Source organism: Lepisosteus platostomus, chromosome 26 (genome assembly GCF_059453375.1).
Source record: "Lepisosteus platostomus isolate fLepPlt1 chromosome 26, fLepPlt1.hap1, whole genome shotgun sequence".
Classification (NCBI taxonomy): Eukaryota; Metazoa; Chordata; class Actinopteri; order Semionotiformes; family Lepisosteidae; genus Lepisosteus; species Lepisosteus platostomus.
Window position 1 is genome coordinate 6,062,069 of NC_142636.1, and position 21,955 is coordinate 6,084,023.

Consider the following 21,955-nt stretch of genomic DNA (forward strand, 5'->3'; position numbering starts at 1 on the left):
ACCAACTGTCATGAATAATCTTGTTTAACTTTCCTGGCAAACTGCTTGTCTATGTGGCTTGGCTTGCCACTGTCAATAAGCACTTACCATGCACAGTATATAAAACATACAGAAACAATTTCTACTGTCAGAAAACGTAGAAGCACTAACTTGTTACCCTTAGTTCTTGAATTGTAGCAAAAGAGAAACATGAGCAGGAAGAAGCATGGAACAACACTGAGGCTTTCATTGGCACTTTTATTTGGCTCAGAAGACACTTCCACTGCTCTCCTCCCAGGACCAGGCCACACAGGCTGCTCAGACCTGGCACCTCTGGACTCGGCCATCTTTGCACACAACCCAGAGGATCCCTCGGTCATAGGACACATGCCTGGCCACACCAGCTGCCCTTAGAGCCCACCACCTCCTGCCAAAGGCGTTACAGGCATCAATACCAACCCTGCAAGGAAGAAGCACAGGGTTAGAGCAGCCCAGAATTAGAGAATCACGCACCCATGTGTTATCCCTTCCCCCAGTCACCCCCAGCTCACCTCTTGAAGACCACTCCATTCCTGTTCACCCCATACACACTGCCATCTGAGCCCACCTCCACCAGGGACAGGGAGCCCTGAATGGGGTACCACCTGTCGGAGCCTCTGCAGGAATCCCCACTCACATCCAGCTTGACAAAGATCTGGTCCAGCCTGTTCACTCCCCAGCAACCAAAAGGTCCACAGGAATAGTACTTGAGGGAGCCCACGACAGGAATCCAGGAGATGTTGCCCTGGCCAGCATACTGCAGCACAGGCCCGCTGTTCAGGCAGAAGATGGAATTGGCAGCATTGACACCAACCACGAACTTGTCTCCACCAGCATCAATCTGGATGAGGGAGCCTGCAGAGGAGAGCAAGAACTACAGCTGTTCTCAGCAGGGGGCAGTGCAGTGCTCATCCCTCAGTTACAAGGGAGTGAAATAGCTGCCTTCAGCCAGAAAACACATTGACAGGTGGCCTGGCAGAGCCTGGTGGATTCATGGAGAAATCTGAAAGCTACCATTTCCAACCTCTCTAGATCAGCTGTAGCCTCACCTGGTTGCACTCGGATCCACCTTCCTCCAAGCCACTTGAACACAAGGCTTGCGACACTCACACTCCAGAGTCCTGCTGGCCCCACACTCACATGTTTCCCCTTCATGGCCAGAGAGACCCAGCTGTTGCCCTGGTAGCTGACCAGGTTGTCTGCATTGTCGACACCACACACCCTTCCAGCACCAGCATCTATCTGCTTCAGACTGCCAGGCACAGCCCGACACTGCAGGGCTCCAGCCACAGACACTGGGGAGGAGAGGATGCCACTGGATCAATGACCACCAGCCAGATCAGGAAGAAGTAGCCTGGGCACTTAGTGATCACACATAGGGGAATACTAACAAGGTCTTGCAGAACTTCTATAGTACATGGAAACATCTAAGGCATGGATTTAACACTCAGTCCAGGTATCTTTTAAGCAACATCTATACTCAAGACCCAACCAGATACACTGAAACCCATAACTATAAGCAGCATGCAATTACTACATCTCCATCTGTCCTTCCCCTACTACTTTTGCTTAAATCAGTATACCCAAACCTTACCTAGAAGGCATCCCACAAGCAAACACAACACACAGCCTCTCCCTTCCATGTTGATAAGTGATCCCACAAACCTCATGCATACTATTAGCCCCAGCAGTGGCCTTTATATAGTCAGGACTGCTGAGCTTCAGCTCCTACACACACCTGTCTAACCAGGTGTTAAATTGAACCATAACGAGCTGCTGATTGAATCACTCAAGTTTCAATTATAGAAGACATGAATTACATTCGTCCACAGAGCTCATCCTCAGGGTGTAGTAATCGTGGCGACAGAAAACGTTGTAATTGTTTAATGCAAAAAATAACTGAATTAGATAATTAGTTGTCTCAAGACTTCCTCTGAAACATATTGCAAAGCTGAATATCTTGTTACAGACCTCTGCAGTCTTTGTCCTCAAACATTTTTTTCATCTGATTCAATTTTTCTGAGCACTCAGAGGATAATACCTGGGCCCTGATTTGAAATCTTCCAGATCCTGTCTTGTTTTCTCAATTAATCTGATACAAGTAAGGGATAAATGATAACTAACATTTATGAAAGCACAAGTTCCTGCATTCAGAATGGGGAATTAATGATATTGTAGCTCTTACAGCTCCTAATTCACGAGTGACCATTTAGACAGCACAGTGGTGTGGATTGAGGACTGCTGCCTCACAGTTCCTGGGGTTGATGTCCAGCTGGATTTCCTGCTGTGTGGAGCTTGCATGTCTTCCATGTGGATTTTCTCTGTGGGACCAGATTGCTCCCACTTTAGAAAGGCGACCGGGCTTGTGTGTGAATTCCATAAATCCTCCCCTTGTGCTTGTGTTCACAGCCGCTGGTCGTTTCTTGACTGCAGATTGGAGGGTGTTTGTCTGTGAGGATATTAAAGACAAGGTAGATGTCATTACTACGTACATTTTTGTGTTGAAATGTGATTCCATCTAAACAGATACAAAGGAAATGATATATAATGGAGGAAAGTGATTCAAAGGAAGACACAGAAAGAATTAAAACAGCTGAAGAAAGATACAAGATGTGAAGAAGGGGTTAACTGTGAAGTAAGAGACAAGATGTTAAAAGGGTTAATAACTTAAGTCAGTTCTGCCTGAAAATTAGACTTCTAAGCAACAGGGGTTTATGGCAGGAAAGGGGGTTAACTGATAAGGATTCCAGATGCGAGCAGGGAACCCCCTGGGGGCATAATCTTAAACTGACCATTTGGCCAGGGCCTTTTAACTGGCCAAATACCATGACCCCCCCCCCTTACCATAACATCGAATGACGTCTGAAGCAGCAAGCAAGGACTATATAACCTAAAAGTTTGTACCGGCACATCAAACAATACTTCGGTTTTGTTGTTTCTTGCGGGAAACAAAACTTCGGCTTTATTGTTCCTTGCATGCAATAAACTCATCTGTTTTACTTCATCTCGGGATCAAGAACCTTATTCCTTCTGTTACAACAAATTTGGCGTAGTCGGCGGATGCTCCAGAAGGCGCAGAACTTCCCATCGGCAGGAGAGACGGTCAGCGCTCACATTACTAAGAGGTAAGGACTCCTCTTTTTTTAAAAAAAGTCCCGACTCTCTCTGACCGATTGGGAAGTCTCTGCTCCCTGCGAGAATCGCCCGAGATGACAGAGTAAACGTGAGTTCCCGAATTCCTCTGGTCCAGGGAAGACACCGGTGTATGTAATGGGTTGTTTGCTGTAAGCCCAGAATTTGGTCTGGCAGACGGTCCGCGGTATTGTGTACAGGCGTTCAAGCTGGTGTATGCCTTAATTGCACGTGGAGTTTTTGAACGGGTTTTGGACCTTTACCGCGAAGTTCAGGACTGGTGTGGGCCTTAATTGCGCCCGGAGTTCTGAAGGTCAGAACTAGTTTGGGCCTTAATTGCGCCCGGAGTTCTGAGGCTCAGGATCGGTGTGGGCCTTAATTGCGCCCGGGGTTCTAGAGCAAGTGGTGCATTAAATGCATGTAGTTCAGGACTGGTGTGGGCCTTAATTGCGCCCGGAGTTCTGAGGCTCATGATCGTTGTGGGCCTTTATTGCGCCCGGGGTTCTGGAGCTGAGTGGTACATTAAATGCACGTATAATCCAGGATTGGTGTGGGCCTAAATTGCGCCCGGGGTCCTGAGATTAGCTACACCTTGATCGTGCACGGATTGGCGTGGCGTGGTTTTTTGTTTTAAAGGAAACAGAAGTAGGATATATATATATATGTTTTTGGTGTTTTCCTTGTTTGTGAAATACATATACACACGCACGACACTAACATAAACACACCTCATAATAAAAGAGCAAAGCATTAAGTAGCAGGATTTAAAGGACGTTGAGACCCGAGAATCGCCCTTGCCACCCCGGGGCAAAAGCAGCGATGCTGGCGTTCTGGGGATGGTGAATTACTGATCAAGAAAGGGGGTTTTCGAGGTCTCGTTCCTTACCTGTGAACAGTGCGGTGTAAGTCCTCTCTAAAGTCTCTGAGAGGCATTTAGATCTGGAGGTAACAGACGCCCTTGGCTGAATGAGTGCAGGAATGCACAGGTTTGTCAAGTGAAAGCATCCCCTTACTGTATGAGCTGTTACCTCACACACGACAAAAGTAAAAGAGACCGAACATGTGTACTAACTGATGGTTTGAGAAAGTGGTGGAAGGATCCGTTTATATATCGGAAAAGTGTAAGTTGACGGAAAAGAAGGAGAAAAATATGGGAAAAGCTGAGTTTGTCAGAGGGAGTTTGGGGCAAAGACGCCTGTAAAGAAAGCATATGCGTATTGATTGGCAAAAGCACAAGCATTTAGCTCCCACCCTGGTGCACGGCCGGCACCAGTGGTGGCAGATACATGAGAGAAAAAAAAAGAAATTGGGATGTGACTTCAAAGTGTGTTTACGGGGAAAACAAAAACCCGGAAGAAAAGATACTTTACTCGCTACGAAAGAGTATAAACAAAAGCGAAAAGAGGCAGTGCAGGAGAATCAGAAACTAAAAGAAGAATTAGTTCCTGGTCGCACTGCACTAGTTAATGTGTTATATCCTGCTCTCCCATAGGGGAACAGAAAGGCAGGAAATGAAAATAATTGGGATCAATTCCCACAGTGACCATATGGAGACGGGGGGTCTGAGTGGGATGACACCTGGTACGAGTGTGATAGAGACGGAACAGGAACTCCCTTCTTAAACAGAGGGCGCCCGCAGACCTGTACTCTCACCCTAAGTGGGAGAGGGCCTGATGTAGCGGGGGCTGGCGCTGTTGATGACAGCGTCACTCTAAGTGTCTCGCACCCCGTCGAGGGGGTCTGCACTCGCACCTACCTTCCCTGATTCCCCCATACGATCAAAACCAAAACCGGAAGATATTGACCGGTGGGTTAAAGTACCGCACCCGAAATTAGGAACGCAGCGAACCTGGAGTGCGCTTCAGGAATTAAAAGGATTCATGTAGAAGTAAAACAAGAATACAGCACATTGTAGTACGAAGAGAAAAATATATTCTCGATGTGTATGTGTGTTTTATGAATTTGTGTGCCGGCATGTATGTGTGTAACTGTGAGTTTTTGTATACTAAATGACGGTATGAGTGTGTTTAGCCAGCTGGACTGGCTAGAGACGTAACTAAAGAGACTTGAGGAAAATCAACTTAAGGAGATTGGAAAATATAAGAGCGTCTGAAACGTATAAGTACAGTACAGGTGGTCGTCAAAGTAGTTAGATAAACAGTTTTTGTATTTTTTACACAATTAGTTGCAATAGTGGAAACAATTTGGGTTTATTCGAATGTCTCGAAACCAGACATGCTGAAACGCTGTAGGTTTAGAATCGAGACTGGGGAGACTAACGTCTTGTGAGAAGATCTGTTTACCTAACGATTAGATCCTGTAAATCCCTTGTAGCCTCCCTAAGTCTGTCCCAGTCCAGTGGATAAAAATGTACTGTTAATGGAGTGTTGGTTTCTTTGTTAGGGGATACTGGAGCACTACTGTCATGCTTGTTTCACTCCTCTGTTCAACAGTGTGCTGTAGAGTAATGTACAGTATATGGGGAGACGGCAGGAAGCCACAGGAGTATTGGGGCAGCAAGTTTTACTTGCCAAGTACCAGATTTTAATGGGTGGTTTGATCCCAGATCTATTGGGTTGGAATATTATGCATTACAAAGAATGACGATCCATAACAGGGTATCACGTGGCTTCAACTGACTGTGATCACTCAGTATGTTGATGGTATTCTGAGTGCTTCCCCTGACGAGGAAACCCACAAGTCTGAGTTGCTTCAGCTTTAGAGCGTCTAATAGAAGCAGTTATGATAAGGCCCTTTTGAGTCTAGCATTGTGAAATTTTAACAGGGCCTGGGTGCAATGTTTTTACAGGGTGAGCACAACTTTTAACAGATCTGCTTAAGGGGGGAGTGCAGTGCAAGGACACGATTGCCTTGGTTCCAGCAGCAAAAGCCGCCTTTAATAATGTGAAACAAGTTCTCTTACAGGTGCTGAGACTGGGGTTTCCTCAGATGGATCAACCATTCTTTGTATGTAGGCCACAATTCTGGATGGCTATGGAGAAATAGGATTCTCTCACAACGGCAGAGACTCCAGTTAAGAATACCGAGCTTGTCTCTGAACTGATTTGTAGTTTTACAGCTACCGACAGAAGCAGCTTGAGTAAGGTGTAAATAACACAATAAATAAAGAATTCCAGTAACTCAAGGTAACAACCATGCAGATGCAGATGCCAGACGAGCGGCACTGGGAGAGCGGGAGTCTGAGACCCCTGTGAATCCTCTATTGGGGAAAAGGGAGAATTCAGGTTGAGGCCTTTAATAGATGTTTAATAGTGGTTAGAACAAATGTGTAAAGAATGTGGGGTTGTATAATGATGGGATGTGGGCTGGCGCATACCCAAGTGTATGACAAAGATGATCCCGTGGTACGGACTGCCCTGCCCCTTGGATACTGATCTAGGGGCATACTACACTGGGAAGGTGTGCCAGGCTGTAATTGCCTCAATAGAGGTAAGTTGGAAGTCACATTGACACCATCACCCACAGTCTGAAAGACCAACTAAGGAAATATCAACTGAAGGAACACCGTGGGTAGATGCTCTACCTGCAGTCCTGTGCGGTTTGCGGGCTGGAGCAAACGGAACTGTGAGACTGAGTGTAACGAACAGTTCTTTCCGGACCCTATGCGGACGACACAATCCAACGAAGTGGGGAAACACTGGGGAAACGTCATGCAGGAATACGGGGATGAAGACAGGGGGGCGTGTCCAAGGTGCGCTGGTGCACGGGGGAGGTGTGGCCGAGGCGAACAATCCCAAAGAGTAATCCTTAGAGTATCCAAAAACACACGAGTAAGTCCAAAACCAGGAGATCCATCAAAACTCGGAATTAAAACACGAAGGCCCGGTCGGAACTGGCGGACAGGGAACAGGAACGGGAACTGAGATTAAAAACTTAACGGGACCAGGCGCTTCCAGGTCCCGGACTCACATGATACGGAAATCAGTTGCAGAGCCCGGATGAGCGTCAGCGCCTGGCTTTTAAGGTGGGCTGGGAATAGGAAACAGGTGCACAGAATAAAGTCTCACGTGAAAGGGCTGGAGCACCCTTAAGGAGGGGTGGCTATAATCGTGACAGTACGCCCCTCCTTTTCAGGGCGGCTCCGAAGCCCTAAGAAAAAAAGGGGGAAAAAAAAAACGATGGAATCCAGGCTGCCAGGGTGCCGTCCGCGGGGTCCAGGTGTTGGCTCTGCATTCTGTAACGAACAGTTCTTTCCGGACCCTATGCGGACGACACAGTCCGATGAAGTGGGGAAACACTGGGGAAACGTCATGCAGGAATACGGGGATGAAGACAGGGGGGCGTGTCCAAGGTGCGCTGGTGCACGGGGGAGGTGTGGCCGAGGCAAACAATCCAAAAGAATAATCCTTAGAGGGTATCCAAATCACAAGGGTAAGTCCAAAACCAGGAGATCCATCAAAACTCTGAATTAAAACACGAAGGCCGGGTCGGAACCGGCGGACAGGGAACAGGAACGGGAACCGAGATTAAAACCTTAACGGGACCAGGCGCTTCCAGGTCCCGGACTCGCACGATACGGAAATCAGTTGCAGAGCCCGGATGAGCGTCAGCGCCTGGCTTTTAAGGTGGGCTGGGAATAGGAAACAGGTGCACAGAATGAAGTCTCACGTGAAAGGGCTGGAGCACCCTTAAGGAGGGGGGACTATAATCGTGACACTGAGCCCATTTGAGATCATCACGGGCAGCCAAAGAAACTCCCTGGAGGCCAAGTTTGGCTAACGCACTGATGAATTAACTAACTCTCTATTAAAGTATTGTAGAGTTGTTAACTGAAGCGGTGCACAGGGGTCGTGAACAGGTGCCGGACGCTTGGGGACCTCCAGCAGAGGGGAGACACGACCGGATACCTGGCGAGTGGGTGTAGGTGAAGACGAGATACCCTGCCAGACGTTGCAATCCTGCTGGGAGGGACCATATCAAGTGTCACTAACTACTGACTGTGCCATCTGAGTTACAGGATGAGATCACTGGATCCGCGCATCGCACTTTCACCGACCCACGGCACCAGAGACTGAGTGAACAGCAAGAAGGATGTTGTTACCGTTTCTGTGTCTGATGCTTCCTAAGACCAACAGTGTGCTTGTTAGGCCTGAGGAGCATTACTGAGGATATGGTATCAATACATTCCGGGTGTTGGCATATCTATCAGCAAAAAAAATTATAATCGGAGTTGGGTCAATATTGCTATTCCAAGATCCTGACGATAGATCTCCACGTGGCTGAGGTCTGCGTTTGGGTCCTGGAGTAGGACTTTATGTATTTGTAGGATTAGGGTTGTTTATATGTATAATTGTAACTATCACTTGTACAAAAACATCAATAACATCTTGTAACCTTGGAACGCACAATGTCATGGTAATGCATGCCTGTACATCTAAAAAGGAAAGATCTGCCCTGACATTGTATGTGTAAAAATAGGCAGTCCTGACGTATGCCATATTTTATAAGGGGGGAATGAAGTAAGAGACAAGATGTTAAAAGGGTTAATAACTTAAGTCAGTTCTGCCTGAAAATTAGACTTCTAAGCAACAGGGGTTTATGGCAGGAAAGGGGGTTAACTGATAAGGATTCCAGATGCGAGCAGGGAACCCCCTAGGGGCATAATCTTAAACTGACCATTTGGCCAGGGCCTTTTAAGTGGCCAAATACCATGACCCCCCCCCCCCCTTACCATAACATCGAATGACGTCTGAAGCAGCAAGCAAGGACTATATAACCTAAAAGTTTGTACCGGCACATCGAACAATACTTCGGTTTTGTTGTTTCTTGCGGGAAACAAGACTTCGGCTTTATTGTTCCATGCATGCAATAAACTCATCTGTTTTACTTCATCTCGGGATCAAGAACCTTATTCCTTCTGTTACAACAACTGATTCCTTTCTGCGTGAGGACTGGACTTCTAAGTAACAGACTTGAGTTATGGCAGGAACGGGGGATAACTGATAAGGATTCCAGATGCCAGCTAGGAAACCCCCCAGGGACGGAAAACTAACACTGACCATTTGGCCAAAGTCTGTAAACTGTCCAAACACCGTGACCTCCCCCCCTTTACCATAGTAATGAGCTACGTCAGAAGCGGCAGGAAAGGGCTATATAACCCGAAAGCTTTGTACCGGCACTTTGAACGATCCTTCGGTTTTGTTGTTCCTTGCGGGAACAAGACTTTGTTCTACTGTTCCTTGCATGCAATAAACTCATCTGTTTAACTTCATTTCGGGATCCAGAACTTTATTCTTTCTGTTACAACACAGCCTAAAAGAGATGAGAAATCCCAGGTGGAGAAATTGATGAATGGAAACAGGACCAGGCCAGACGGCCAAGTCCTCCACAGTAACAGCTTGCTTGAGCCTCACACCTTGGGCCACCATGTAAATGAACTGAATTCTTTCTTAGCTCAGTTTGAGAGCAGTGAACCAGCAGAGGCCATTTTTAACACTGGAATTGGGCCCACTGGTGTCTCTCCCTTGACCAACTCAGTCCTGTATTCTGTAACCTGTTTCAGAAGTCACTTCCCACTCTTACAGGTCTAGGTTTGTGGAAAATAAGTGTTCTCCTGATTTTATTACTGTTTTATTCATTCATAATAATTTCGTACACTTAAATACACTTTTCTGGACACTTCACTCAAAGCAGGGTAAGCACCCCCTACTGCTCCAACTAACACCTCTCCTCTCAGCTGCGATTCTGCCCTGGAGGTAAAATGCTCGTCAGTTATGAAAAGGCACGCCCCCTGCTGGGAAGATATTGAAGTGGTCACTGAAATAACATAAATAAAAAATCTTATTTTGTAGCACTGTATGTCATCCTCTGTTGGCGTTTTTGTTATAGTGCACAAAGACTGAGTATTTTATGTTGTATTTCTATCACATTGCAAATTAATTAAAGCCCATCAGACTGAGTCTTTTCTCTTTATAAACTACATGTATAAGCTCATTTATGAGTTGAGCAAACTACCCGTTAAGCATCTCCAATCCTGGTCCTGAAGGGCCAGTGTACCTGCGGGTTTTCAGGTGTCTTCAGAAATGGGAGCTGTTCAACTACTGATGAGCTCATTTATGTTAAGAGTCGATCTGGGATAAAACCTGCAGATACACTGACCTTCAGGAACCAGGATTAGTAACCACTGCTACACTGCTACATCATCTTGTCAGGGTTGTGAATGATTTACTGGCTGCATCTGACTCAGGGGCTCTCAGTATTCTTATGCACCTTGATATTAGTGGCCCCTTTAAACACAGTATCATTCATTGTTTCTCAAATGCTTGCAGACATTCATGTCTATTAGTTGTGCTGTTTTTAACTGGTTCCTCTTACATTTGACGGGCAGGCAGCATTTTGTTTCTCATGGTCCTCATAAATCCCTCATGGCCCCAGTCAATCGAGGTGTGCCTCACGGTTCAGTCTTGGGCCCATTGCTCTTCATTATCTGTATGCCCCTTCCCACTCAGATCATACGCAAATATGGTCTTCAGATTCATTGTTAGGTAGAAGATACGTTTTGCAGATTTACATTTAAACCTCTTCCCCCTCTGATCTTTCACCTTCATCGCTTATCTCTTGACTATATAGCATGAAGCTCTTGCTGACATCAAATTCCTTGAAACTAAATAGTGACAAAACAGAAATTTAACTGGTTTGCAGCAAATGTCAGCTGGGAACACTTTGGGGAGCTTCACAGTAATGGTGGATGGCTTCTCCATGAAGGCATCAGATAGAGGCAGAAATCTGAAAGTCACACTTAATCCTCTCCTTTCTTTTGAGCACCATGTGAAAAACTTGATTCAAGATCTATTTTTTCACCTGAGAAACGTTCCCATATTAGGCAATTTCAATCAATGTCTGATGCCGAGTGCATTCATTGATAACATCGAGGTCTGGTTTCTGCAGCTCCGTGCTCTATAGCACCCCTAATATTCGTCTCAGTAAGTTACAATATGTGCACATTTCTGAGACTAGGACTTCTATCTCACACCAGAACAGGGCAGCGTATCCCTCCTACACTTAAAGCTATACATTGCATGAAGTCATATTCAATATAAGATCTTATTGACTTTTAATGCTCTAAGGAACCAAACAGAACTGTATTTGCTCCATTTCCATGGAATGCCCTACCTCACACTCTACAAGAGACAAATTTTCTGAATCTGAAATCTTTTTAGTTTTATTTTCCTTTGTAAGAATTACATACAGTGTCCTTCCATTTTTAAAAGTGTTTTGTAAATAATTTCAGTATTTTGTGTCATAAAACATTCATGAATCAAAACTGGAACAGTTTGATGTAAACAGGCTGTACAAACAGCATAATCAACTACTCCTACTGTGAGGCATGGCGGAGACAGGATTGTCACTGTTCTGCTTCTCATTGCTGCTCAGCAAGCACTGGGTGTGTTGTCAAATAGAGGGCAAAATGGATGAAGCAAAATCCAGGAAAGTAGCAGAGAAATAATCTCAGTTCAAAGCAACACTGGAATGGCATCAGATGAAGAAGTGCAGATCCTTCTGTACACATGTGCACCATTACTACAGAGACTTGCAGCTGTAATTGCTAGGAAACGAGCTCCTAGCTATCTGAATATGTACAGTCTATATTTTTTTCATTCGTATGAGCTTAACATGCAGAGGTTACATAGTTATATTGTCACAGTCAGGTGCCTCAGCCAGTCGCGGCTGGCATCATCCGAATCGGTCAAGCTGCCGGGGCATCTGAAGCGAGGGCAGGAGTATAGGATGTGGTCGGCCTTCTGCTCCTTGCCATCGCGCGCATTCGCAAATTGGGTCATCAGTGAGACCCCACTTGTGTAGGGTGGCCCGGAAACGGCCATGTCCGGTTCTTAGTCGGTTCAGCTTGACTCAGGCTTGTCTGGGTAGGTCATTTCCAGCGGGTTTGTTAGATACTTTGTCAATAAATTGTTTCAGTCTGTGGTTGTTATTATTCCACGCGTCTTGCCACTTTTTGTTAGCCCAATTGGTGCCATTGTCGTTGTTTGCTTCTTTCATGAGGCGCCTCATTGTGTTAGAAGGTGAGTGCCGGTTTTCTAGTCGGAGGATCGCGGTGTTCCGGTTGCAGATGGCATCGTGCAGCAGAAGGTTGGAGTCCTCCGAGGCTTTCAGTGCAAGGTTGATGCAACTTGCTTCTCTGCAAAGATTAGGTGGACAGATGCCACTGAGAATCGGTAGCAATTCAGTGGGCAAAGGTCTAATGCACCCGGTGATAATGCGCATACGGTTGTTCAGGGCTGTGTCTACCTTCTTCGTGTGGCTGCTGTTGTGCCGGGCAGGAGAGCAGTACTCAGCTACCGAGAAGGCTAGAGAAAGCACAGAGGTTTGTTAGACGGTGAAATTTGCACCCCAGCTAGTGCCAGCTAGTCTTTGCAGGAGGTTGTTCCTTGCTTGGATTTTTGCTGCTGTTTGTTCGAGATGTTGCTTGAAGGTCAGTGAGCAGTCAAGGACAACTCCTAGATATTTCGGGCTTTTCTCAAATGGAATAGTTTTGTATTTGCACTTGACGTTGATTGTTATGTTAGCAAGGCGATTGGCGAGGTGGAAAATGCTGCTCACTGTCTTGGTGATGCTAAGTTTTAACCTCCAGAAGTAGCAGTTCAGCTTGTTCAGGTCAATCGATAGTGCAGTTTCTATTGCTTTGATGTCTGTGGAGCAATGCATAATAGTGATGGCGTCTGCATCTATGTACTTTTTGGCAGCTGTACATGGCAGGTCAGCTGTGTAGATGTTAAACAGCATTGGCACCAGCACCAAGCCTTGTGGGACACCCTTCTTAAGGTAAAATTTCCTGGAGCTGTCATTGCCTAGTGTTAAGCTAAATGATCTTCTAGAGATTAGGTCTTGGATAAAAGGGACCATTTTCATGTTTGGGATGATTCGAAGCAGCTTGAGTATGAGTCCTTTATGCCAGGCGGTGGCATAAGATACTCTTACTTCCACAAGAACAGCACCCGCTTTCTTTTTTCTTGGAGGCATTGTTCGATATCCTCGACCATACAGCAGACCTGGTCGGTTGTTGATCTATTCGTCCTGAAACCTGCTCGTTCATTTGGAGCTGTGGGTCTATGATAGAGCTTATTCTGTTGTATATTAGCCTTTCCATAAGCTTGAAGGTGATGCGGAGGAGGCTGATTGGCCGGTAGCTTTTTGGGGCCTCAGGTGATTTGTTTGGTTTAAGAACAGCAATGACTTATTCTGTTAATAATAATAGCTTACACTTATATAGCGCTTTTCTGGACAGTCCCCTCAAAGCGCTTTACAGGTAATGGGGACTCCCCTCCACCACCACCAGTGTGCAGCCCCACCTGGATGATGCGACGGCAGCCATAGTGTGCCAGAACGCTCACCACACATCAGCAATCAGTGGGGAGGAGAGCAGAGTAATGAAGCCAATTCATAGAGGGGGATTGTTAGGAGGCCATGATTGATAAAGGCCAATGGGAAATTTGGCCAGGACGCCGGAGTACACCCCTACTCTTTTTGAGAAACACCCTGGGATTTTGAATGACCACAGAGAGTCAGGACCTCAGTTTCACATCTCATCTGAAGGACGGCCCCTGTTTACAGTATAGTGTCCCCGTCACTACACTGGGGCATTAGAACCCACATGAGCCGCAGGGTGAGCGCCCCCTGCTGGCCCCACTAACCTCAGTGTTTCCCCAGGAGGTCTCCCATCCAGGTACTGACCAGGCTCACAGCTGCTTAGCTTCAGTGGGTTGCCAGTTCTGTTCTCCAGATCTTACACATTTTGTTTAGTAAAAGGCAACTGTTGAAAAATGCTAGTAGCCATTCTAAGGCAAGTACAGAGAGATGGGTAAGCTGTTCAGGATGCAGGTGGTCAGGTCCTGGAGCTTTCCCTGTCTTGAGGGTGGAAGTTGCTGCAATCAGTTCAGGATGGGTGAAGCTGCTGTGACTGTTATCATCTGCTGAGCTGGCTCACCAACTGTCATGAATAATCTTGCTTAACTTTCCTGGCAAACTGCTTGTCTATGTGGCTTGGCTTGCCACTGTCAATAAGCACTTACCATGTACAGTATATAAAACATACAGAAACACAGTTTCTACTGTCAGAAAACGTAGAAGCACTAACTTGTTACCCTTAGTTCTTGAATTGTAGCAAAAGAGAAACATGAGCAGGAAGAAGCATGGAACACTGAGGCTTTCATTGGCACTTTTATTTGGCTCAGAAGACACTTCCACTGCTCTCCTCCCAGGACCAGGCCACACAGGCTGCTCAGACCTGGCACCTCTGGACTCGGCCATCTTTGCACACAACCCAGAGGATCCCTCGGTCATAGGACACATGCCTGGCCACACCAGCTGCCCTTAGAGCCCACCACCTCCTGCCAAAGGCGTTACAGGCATCAATACCAACCCTGCAAGGAAGAAGCACAGGGTTAGAGCAGCCCAGAATTAGAGAATCACGCACCCATGTGTTATCCCTTCCCCCAGTCACCCCCAGCTCACCTCTTGAAGACCACTCCATTCCTGTTCACCCCATACACACTGCCATCTGAGCCCACCTCCACCAGGGACAGGGAGCCCTGAATGGGGTACCACCTGTCGGAGCCTCTGCAGGAATCCCCACTCACATCCAGCTTGACAAAGATCTGGTCCAGCCTGTTCACTCCCCAGCAACCAAAAGGTCCACAGGAATAGTACTTGAGGGAGCCCACGACAGGAATCCAGGGGATGTTGCCCTGGCCAGCATACTGCAGCACAGGCCCGCTGTTCAGGCAGAAGATGGAATTGGCAGCATTGACACCAACCACAAACTTGTCTCCACCAGCATCAATCTGGATGAGGGAGCCTGCAGAGGAGAGCAAGAAATACAGCTGTTCTCAGCAGGGGGCAGTGCAGTGCTCATCCCTCAGTTACAAGGGAGTGAAATAGCTGCCTTCAGCCAGAAAACGCATTGACAGGTGGCCTGGCAGAGCCTGGTGGATTCATGGAGAAATCTGAAAGCTACCATTTCCAACCTCTCTAGATCAGCTGTAGCCTCACCTGGTTGCACTCGGATCCACCTTCCTCCAAGCCACTTGAACACAAGGCTTGCGAGACTCACACTCCAGAGTCCTGCTGACCCCACACTCACATGTTTCCCCTTCATGGCCAGAGAGCCCCAGCTGTTGCCCTGGTAGCTGACCAGGTTGTCCGCATTGTCGACTCCACACACCCTTCCAGCACCAGCATCTATCTGCTTCAGACTGCCAGGCACAGCCCGACACTGCAGGGCTCCAGCCACAGACACTGGGGAGGAGAGGACGCCACTGGATCAATGACCACCAGCCAGATCAGGAAGAAGTAGCCTGGGCTCTTAGTGATCACACATAGGGGAATACTAACAAGGTCTTGCAGAACGTCTATAGTACATGGAAACATCTAAGGCATGGATTTAACACTCAGTCCAGGTATCTTTTAAGCAACATCTATACTCAAGACCCAACCAGATACACTGAAACCCATAACTATTAGCAGCATGCAATTACTACATCTCCATCTATCCTTCCCCTACTACTTTTGCTTAAATCAGTATATCCAAACCTTACCTAGAAGGCATCCCACAAGCAAACACAACAAACACCCTCTCCCTTCCATGTTGATAAGTGATCCCACAAACCTCATGCATACTATTAGCCCCAGCAGTGGCCTTTATATAGTCAAGACTGCTGAGCTTCAGCTCCTACACACACCTGTCTAACCAGGTGTTAAATTGAACCATAACGAGCTGCTGATTGAATCACTCAAGTTTCAATTATAGAAGACATGAATTACATTCGTCCACAGAGCTCATCCTCAGGGTGTAGTAATCGTGGCGACAGAAAACGTTGTAATTGTTGAATGCAAAAAAAAAACGGATTAGATAATTAGTTGTATCAAGACTTCCTCTGAAACATATTGCAAAGCTGAATATCTTGTTACAGACCTCTGCAGTCTTTGTCCTCAAACATTTTTTTCATCTGATTCAATTTTTCTGAGCACTCAGAGGATAATACCTGGGCCCTGATTTGAAATCTTCCAGATCCTGTCTTGTTTTCTCAATTAATCTGATAAAAGTAAGGGATAAATGATAACTAACATTTATGAAAGCACCAGTTCCTGCATTCAGAATGGGGAATTAATGATATTGTAGCTCTTACAGCTCCTAATTCACGAGTGACCATTTAGACAGCACAGTGGTGTGGATTGAGGACTGCTGCCTCACAGTTCCTGGGGTTGATGTCCAGCTGGATTTCCTGCTGTGTGGAGCTTGCATGTCTTCCATGTGGATTTTCTCTGTGGGACCAGATTGCTCCCACTTTAGAAAGGCTTGTGTGTGAATTCCATAAATCCTCCCCTTGTGCTTGTGTTCACAGCCGCTGGTCGTTTCTTGACTGCAGATTGGAGGGTGTTTGTCTGTGAGGATATTAAAGACAAGGTAGATGTCATTACTACATACATTTTTGTGTTGAAATGTGATTCCATCTAAACAGATACAAAGGAAATGATATATAATGGAGGAAAGTGATTCAAAAGAAGACACAGAAAGAATTAAAACAGCTGAAGATACAAGATGTGAAGAAGGGGTTAACTGATTCCTTTCTGCGTGAGGACTGGACTTCTAAGTATCAGACTTGAGTTATGGCAGGAAAGGGGGATAACTGATAAGGATTCCAGATGCCAGCTAGGAAACCCCCCAGGGACGGAAAACTAACACTGACCATTTGGCCAAAGTCTGTAAACTGTCCAAACACCGTGACCTCCCCCCCTTTACCATAGTAATGAGCTACGTCAGAAGCGGCAGGAAAGGGCTATATAACCCGAAAGCTTTGTACCAGCACTTTGAACAATCCTTCGGTTTTGTTGTTCCTTGCGGGAACAAGACTTTGGTTCTACTGTTCCTTGCATGTGTAGTGAGTCATAGCCGTTCAGGGACGCCAAATATGTAATGTAGTGGCTCTCTGAAGGCACCAGTTCTGTAGGGTTTGGGCATTTACTGAGACAATTATTAATTGTAGCAGTAAATCACAAAGTTGATTCTTTTGATGGCTTTAGAATCCAACCATGCGACATAACTCAAACAACGCACACACACAGGTACTAATACACGAGGATACATTTATTAATACATAGAATATCCATATAAACCTAACAGATCTTATCGAGAGGGTTATCAGAATACAAAAGGTATATATTCAATCAGTTACAAAGTGTTACACATATCAAGAGGACATACGTTCAGTATATCATTCATTTAGACCGTTTCATAAATGAACTTGGTTATAACTTCTACATTAGATACTCGAAACAAGTACATAACTCTTAGGAATTAAATTGATATCAACTGGTTGGGATAACAATTGAATTCTCGAGCTGTAATGCATTGAAGTTGAATACTCTTCCAATTTCTGGGGATTCAGATCTCCTGCGGGCACAAAGAAACAGTTGCAGGCTTGTTGCTGTCCAATCCGCGCTCTCTGGCTCGGTGCCAGGCTGTGCTGTGCGGCTTGCGACGGTGCGCTGCTGATGCTCACTGGCCTGCTAGATAGTGTTGGCTTTAACTAGCAAAGTTTGCGCACAGGAGAAAAGATGACTGTGGGTCCCAGCAAGTCAGGAAGAGGACCGGTTCGTTCCTGATGAAGAGCTAGTTCTGAATAGTGATTCAGCTGTCCACAGTTCCGACCTGTTCACGAGGCCTGCTGCTGGTGCTAACCTCGGGTGGATCCTCTAGTTACTCTCTGGCAACCTCCGCTCTAGACTCTTAGAACAAAGGAAAGTTCTGGCACTCGGACACACTGGCCGTTCCGTGGTTGTCCGGGCTGAGTCTCAGGATGGTCAGGAGGCGCGCTGCGAGAATGTCCTGCCCTTGGGAGCCTTCTGCTCCTGGGCCGTCCTGGCCTGGAATTCTCCTTTGAATTCCCTTAAGTATTGTCCACAGAATTCTCCTGAATCCCTTCTGAATCTCTCAGGCTCTCTGTGTTGCCTGTTTTTACCTGGAGGAACTTCAGCTCATTGATTGGCTGAAAGTTCCATGGGCATCAGAGTCCCACGTGGGTTACTCGGCCCTACCAGTCCCTGATTGGTTGATCAAGGTGAGATATGAGTCACTTACTCCTGACACTTAGTAATGCAGTCCAGATGTCCAACTATCACTCCCTAGACAGATAGGCGCTGAAGAAAGATGTGAAGACGGGGGTTTGAATTTAATCTTTTCTGTAGGGGGTTTAGACTTCCAAGTCACAAGCTGGGGTTTATGGCAGGAAAGGGGGTTAACTGATAAGGATTGCAGATGCCAGCTAGGAACCCCCCTGGGTGTAATGTTAAACTGACCATTTGCCCAGAACATCGTAAACTGGCCAAATACCATGAACCCCCCTCTTTACCATCAGACCGAGTGACGTCAGAAACGGAGAAGAAAACTATATAACCCAAAAGTTTGTACCAGTACGGCGAACAATACTTCGGTTTTGTTGTTTCTTGCGGGAAACAAGACTTCGGCTTTATTGTTCCTTGCATGCAATAAACTTATCTGTTTTACTTCATCTCGGGATCAAGAACCTTATTTCTTCTGTTACAACAAATTTGGCGTAGTCGGCGGATGCTCCAGAAGGCGCAGAACTTCCCATCGGCAGGAGAGACGGTCAGCGCGCACATAACTAAGAGGTAAGGACTCCTCTTTTATTTAAAAGTCCCGACTCTCTCTGACCGATTGGGAAATCTCTGCTCCCTGCGAGAATCGCCCGAGATGACGGAGTAAACGTGAGTTTCTGAATTCCTCTGGCCCGGGGAAGGCACCGGTGTATGTAATGGGTTGTTTGCTGTAAGCCCAGAATTTGGTCTGGCAGGGGTTCCGCGGTATTGTGTACAGGCGTTCGAAGCTGGTGTATGCCTTAATTGCGCGTGGAGTTTTGAACGGGTTTTGGACCCTTACCGTGAAGTTCAGGACTGGTGTGGGTCTTAATTGCACCCGGAGTTCTGAAGGTCAGAACTGGTTTGGGTCTTAATTGCACCCGGAGTTCTGAGGCTCTGAATCGGTGTGGGCCTTAAGTGCGCCCGGGGTTCTAGAGCAAGTGGTGCATTAAATGCACGTAGTTCAGGACTGGTGTGGGTCTTAATTGCACCCGGAGTTCTGAAGGTCAGAACTGGTTTGGGTCTTAATTGCACCCGGAGTTCTGTTTCTCGGGATCGGTGTGGGCCTTAATTGCACCCGGGGTTCTGGAGCTGAGTGGTGCATTAAATGCACGTATAATCCAGGATTGGTGTGGGCTTTAATTACGCCCGGGGTCCTGAGATTAGCTACGCCTTGATCGTGCACAGATTGGAGTGGCGTGGTTTCTGGCGTGGCGTGGTTTTTTTTTGTTTTAAAGGAAGCAGGAGTGGAGGAGATATATGTATGTATGTTTTTGGTGTTTTCCTTGTTTGTGAAATACATATACACACGCGCGACACTGGCATGGGCGCACCTCATAGTGGGGAGCGGGGCATTAAGTGGCAGGATTTGGGGGACGTTGAGACCCGAGAATCGCCCTGATTGAGCTCAGTGCGTAAGTCCACCCCGGGGCAAAAGCAGCGATGCTGGCGTTCTGGGGATGGTGAATTACTGATCAAGAAAGGGGGTTTTCGAGGTCTCGTTTCTTACCTGTGAACAGTGCGGTGTAAGTCCTCTCTAAAGTCTCGGAGAGGCATTTAGATCTGGAGGTAACAGACGCCCTTAGCTGAATGAGTGCAGGAATGCACAGGTTTTTCCAAGTGAAAACATCCCCCTACTGAATGAGCTGTTACCTCACACACGACAAAAGTAAATCTTAAAGAGACCGAACATGTGCGCTAACTGATGGTTTGAGAAAGTGGTGGAAGGGTCCGTTTAAATATCGGAAAAGTGTAAGTTGACGGAAAAGAAGGAGAAAAATATGGAAAAAGCTGAGTTTGTCAGAGGGAATTTGGGGCGAAGACGCCTGTAAAGAAAGCATATATGAGTATTGATTGGCAAAAGCACAAGCATGTAGCTCCCACCCTGGTGCACGGCCGGCACCAGTGGTGGCAGATACATGAGAAAAAAAAAAAGAAATTGGGATGTGACTTAAAAGTGTGTTTACGGGGAAAATAAAACCCGGAAGAAGATATACTTTACTCGCTACGAAAGAGTATAGGAAAAAAAAAAAGCTAAAAGAGGCAGTACAGGAGAATGAGAAACGAATTAGGAATTAACTCCTGGTCACGCTGCACTGGTTAATGTGCTGCAGCCAGCGACTAAGTTATATCCTGCTCTCCCACAGGGGAACAAACAGGCAGGAAACGAAAATAATTGGGATCAATTCCCTCAGTGGCCATATGGAGAAGGGGGGTCTGATTGGGATAACACTTGGTATGAGTGTGATAAAGACGGATCAGGGTCTCCCCTGTTAGAGGGAGGGTGCCCGCAGATCTGTACTCTCACTCGAAGTGGGAAAGGACTTGATGTAGCAGGGGCTGGCGCCGTTGATGACAGCGCCACTCTAACACTGTCTCGCACCCCGTCGAGGGGGTCTGCAATCGCACCTACCTTCCCTGATTTCCCCCATACGATCAAATCCAAAACCGTAAGATATTGACCGGTGGGCTAAAGTACCGCACCCGAAATTAGAAATGCAGCGAACCTGGAGTGCGCTTCAGGAATTAAAAGGATTCATGTAGAAGTAAAACAAGAATACAGCACATTGTATTACGAAGAGAAAAATATATTCTCGATGTGTATGTGTGTTTTATGAATTTGTGTGCCGGCATGTATGTGTGTAACTGTGAGTTTTGGTATACTAAATGACGGTGTGAGTGTGTTTAGCCAGCGGGACTGGCTAGAGACGTAACTAAAGAGACTTGACGAAAATCAACTTAAGGAGATTGGAAAATATAAGAGCGTCTGAAACGTATAAGTACAGTACAGGTGGACGTAAAAGTAGTTAAACAGTTTTTGTATTTTTATACAATTAGTTGCAATAATGGAAACAATTTGGTTTTATTCGAATGTCTCGAAACCAGACATGCTGAAACGCTGTAGGTTTAGAATCGAGACTGGGGAGAATAACGTCTTGTGAGAAAATCTGTTTACCTAACGATTAGATCCTGTAAATCCCTTGTAGCCTCCCTAAGTCTGTCCCAGTCCAGTGGTTAAAAATGTACTGTTAATGGAGTGATGGTTTCTCTGTTAGGGGATACTGGAGCACTACTGTCATGCTTGTTTCACTCCTCTGTTCAACAGTGTGCTATAGAGTAATGTATATGGGAAGACGGCAGGAGGCCACAGGAGTATTGGGACAGCAAGTTTTACTTGCCGAGTACCAGATTTTAATGGGTGGTTTTATTCCAGATCTATTGGGTTGGAATATTATGCATTACAAAGAATGACTATGCAGAACAGGGTATCACGTGGCTTCAACTGGCTGTGATCACTCAGTATGTTGATGGTATTCTGAGTGCTTCCCCTGACAAGGAAACCCACAAGTCTGAGTTGCTTCAGCTTTTGAGTGTCTAATAGAAGCAGTTATGATAAGGCCCTTTTGTGTCTAGCATTGTGAAATTTTAACAGGGCCTGGGTGCAATGTTTTTTACAGGGTGAGCACAACTCTTAACAGATCTGCTTAAGGGGGGAGTGCAGTACAAGGACAAGATTGCCTTGGTTCCTGCAGCAAAAGCCGCCTTTAATAATTTGAAACAAGTTCTCTTACAGGTGCTGAGACTGGGGTTTCCTCAGATGGATCAACCATTCCTTTGTATTATTGCAAGTAGCTGACAGAGGCCACCCAAGGAGCCCGCGAGCAGGTCCTGG

The 21,955-nt window shown here is 46.3% G+C and overlaps 2 protein-coding genes across 2 annotated transcripts; both read right to left on the reverse strand.

Annotated features, from left to right (window-relative positions):
- Positions 1-217: 217 nt before the first annotated feature.
- Positions 218-1,688, reverse strand: LOC148639824 (fish-egg lectin-like). The gene is made up of 4 exons (XM_088620483.1): positions 1,613-1,688; positions 1,068-1,313; positions 531-873; positions 218-439 (listed from the first exon to the last, which is right to left on the reverse strand). The coding sequence occupies exons 1-4, from the start codon at positions 1,686-1,688 to the stop codon at positions 298-300; spliced, it is 807 nt and encodes a 268-aa protein (XP_088476609.1). The 3' UTR covers positions 218-297.
- A 12,639-nt stretch (positions 1,689-14,327) lies between these two features.
- On the reverse strand, positions 14,328-15,828 carry LOC148639825 (fish-egg lectin-like). The gene is made up of 4 exons (XM_088620475.1): positions 15,723-15,828; positions 15,178-15,423; positions 14,641-14,983; positions 14,328-14,549 (listed from the first exon to the last, which is right to left on the reverse strand). Exons 1-4 carry the CDS (start codon positions 15,796-15,798, stop codon positions 14,408-14,410), a joined length of 807 nt encoding a protein of 268 aa, XP_088476601.1. The 5' UTR covers positions 15,799-15,828; the 3' UTR covers positions 14,328-14,407.
- Positions 15,829-21,955: the final 6,127 nt, after the last annotated feature.

Coding starts and splice junctions, on each gene's coding strand:
- LOC148639824 (XM_088620483.1), bottom strand. CDS start 1,688: ATGAGGTTTGTGGGATCACTTATCAACATGGAAGGGAGAGGCTGTGTG. Junction 1,314..1,612: donor GCTTGTGGGATGCCTTCTAG/GTAAGGTTTGGG, acceptor TCTCCTCCCCAG/TGTCTGTGGCTGGAGCCCTG. Junction 440..530: donor AATGGAGTGGTCTTCAAGAG/GTGAGCTGGGGG, acceptor TCTTCCTTGCAG/GGTTGGTATTGATGCCTGTA.
- LOC148639825 (XM_088620475.1), bottom strand. CDS start 15,798: ATGAGGTTTGTGGGATCACTTATCAACATGGAAGGGAGAGGGTGTTTG. Junction 15,424..15,722: donor GCTTGTGGGATGCCTTCTAG/GTAAGGTTTGGA, acceptor TCTCCTCCCCAG/TGTCTGTGGCTGGAGCCCTG. Junction 14,550..14,640: donor AATGGAGTGGTCTTCAAGAG/GTGAGCTGGGGG, acceptor TCTTCCTTGCAG/GGTTGGTATTGATGCCTGTA.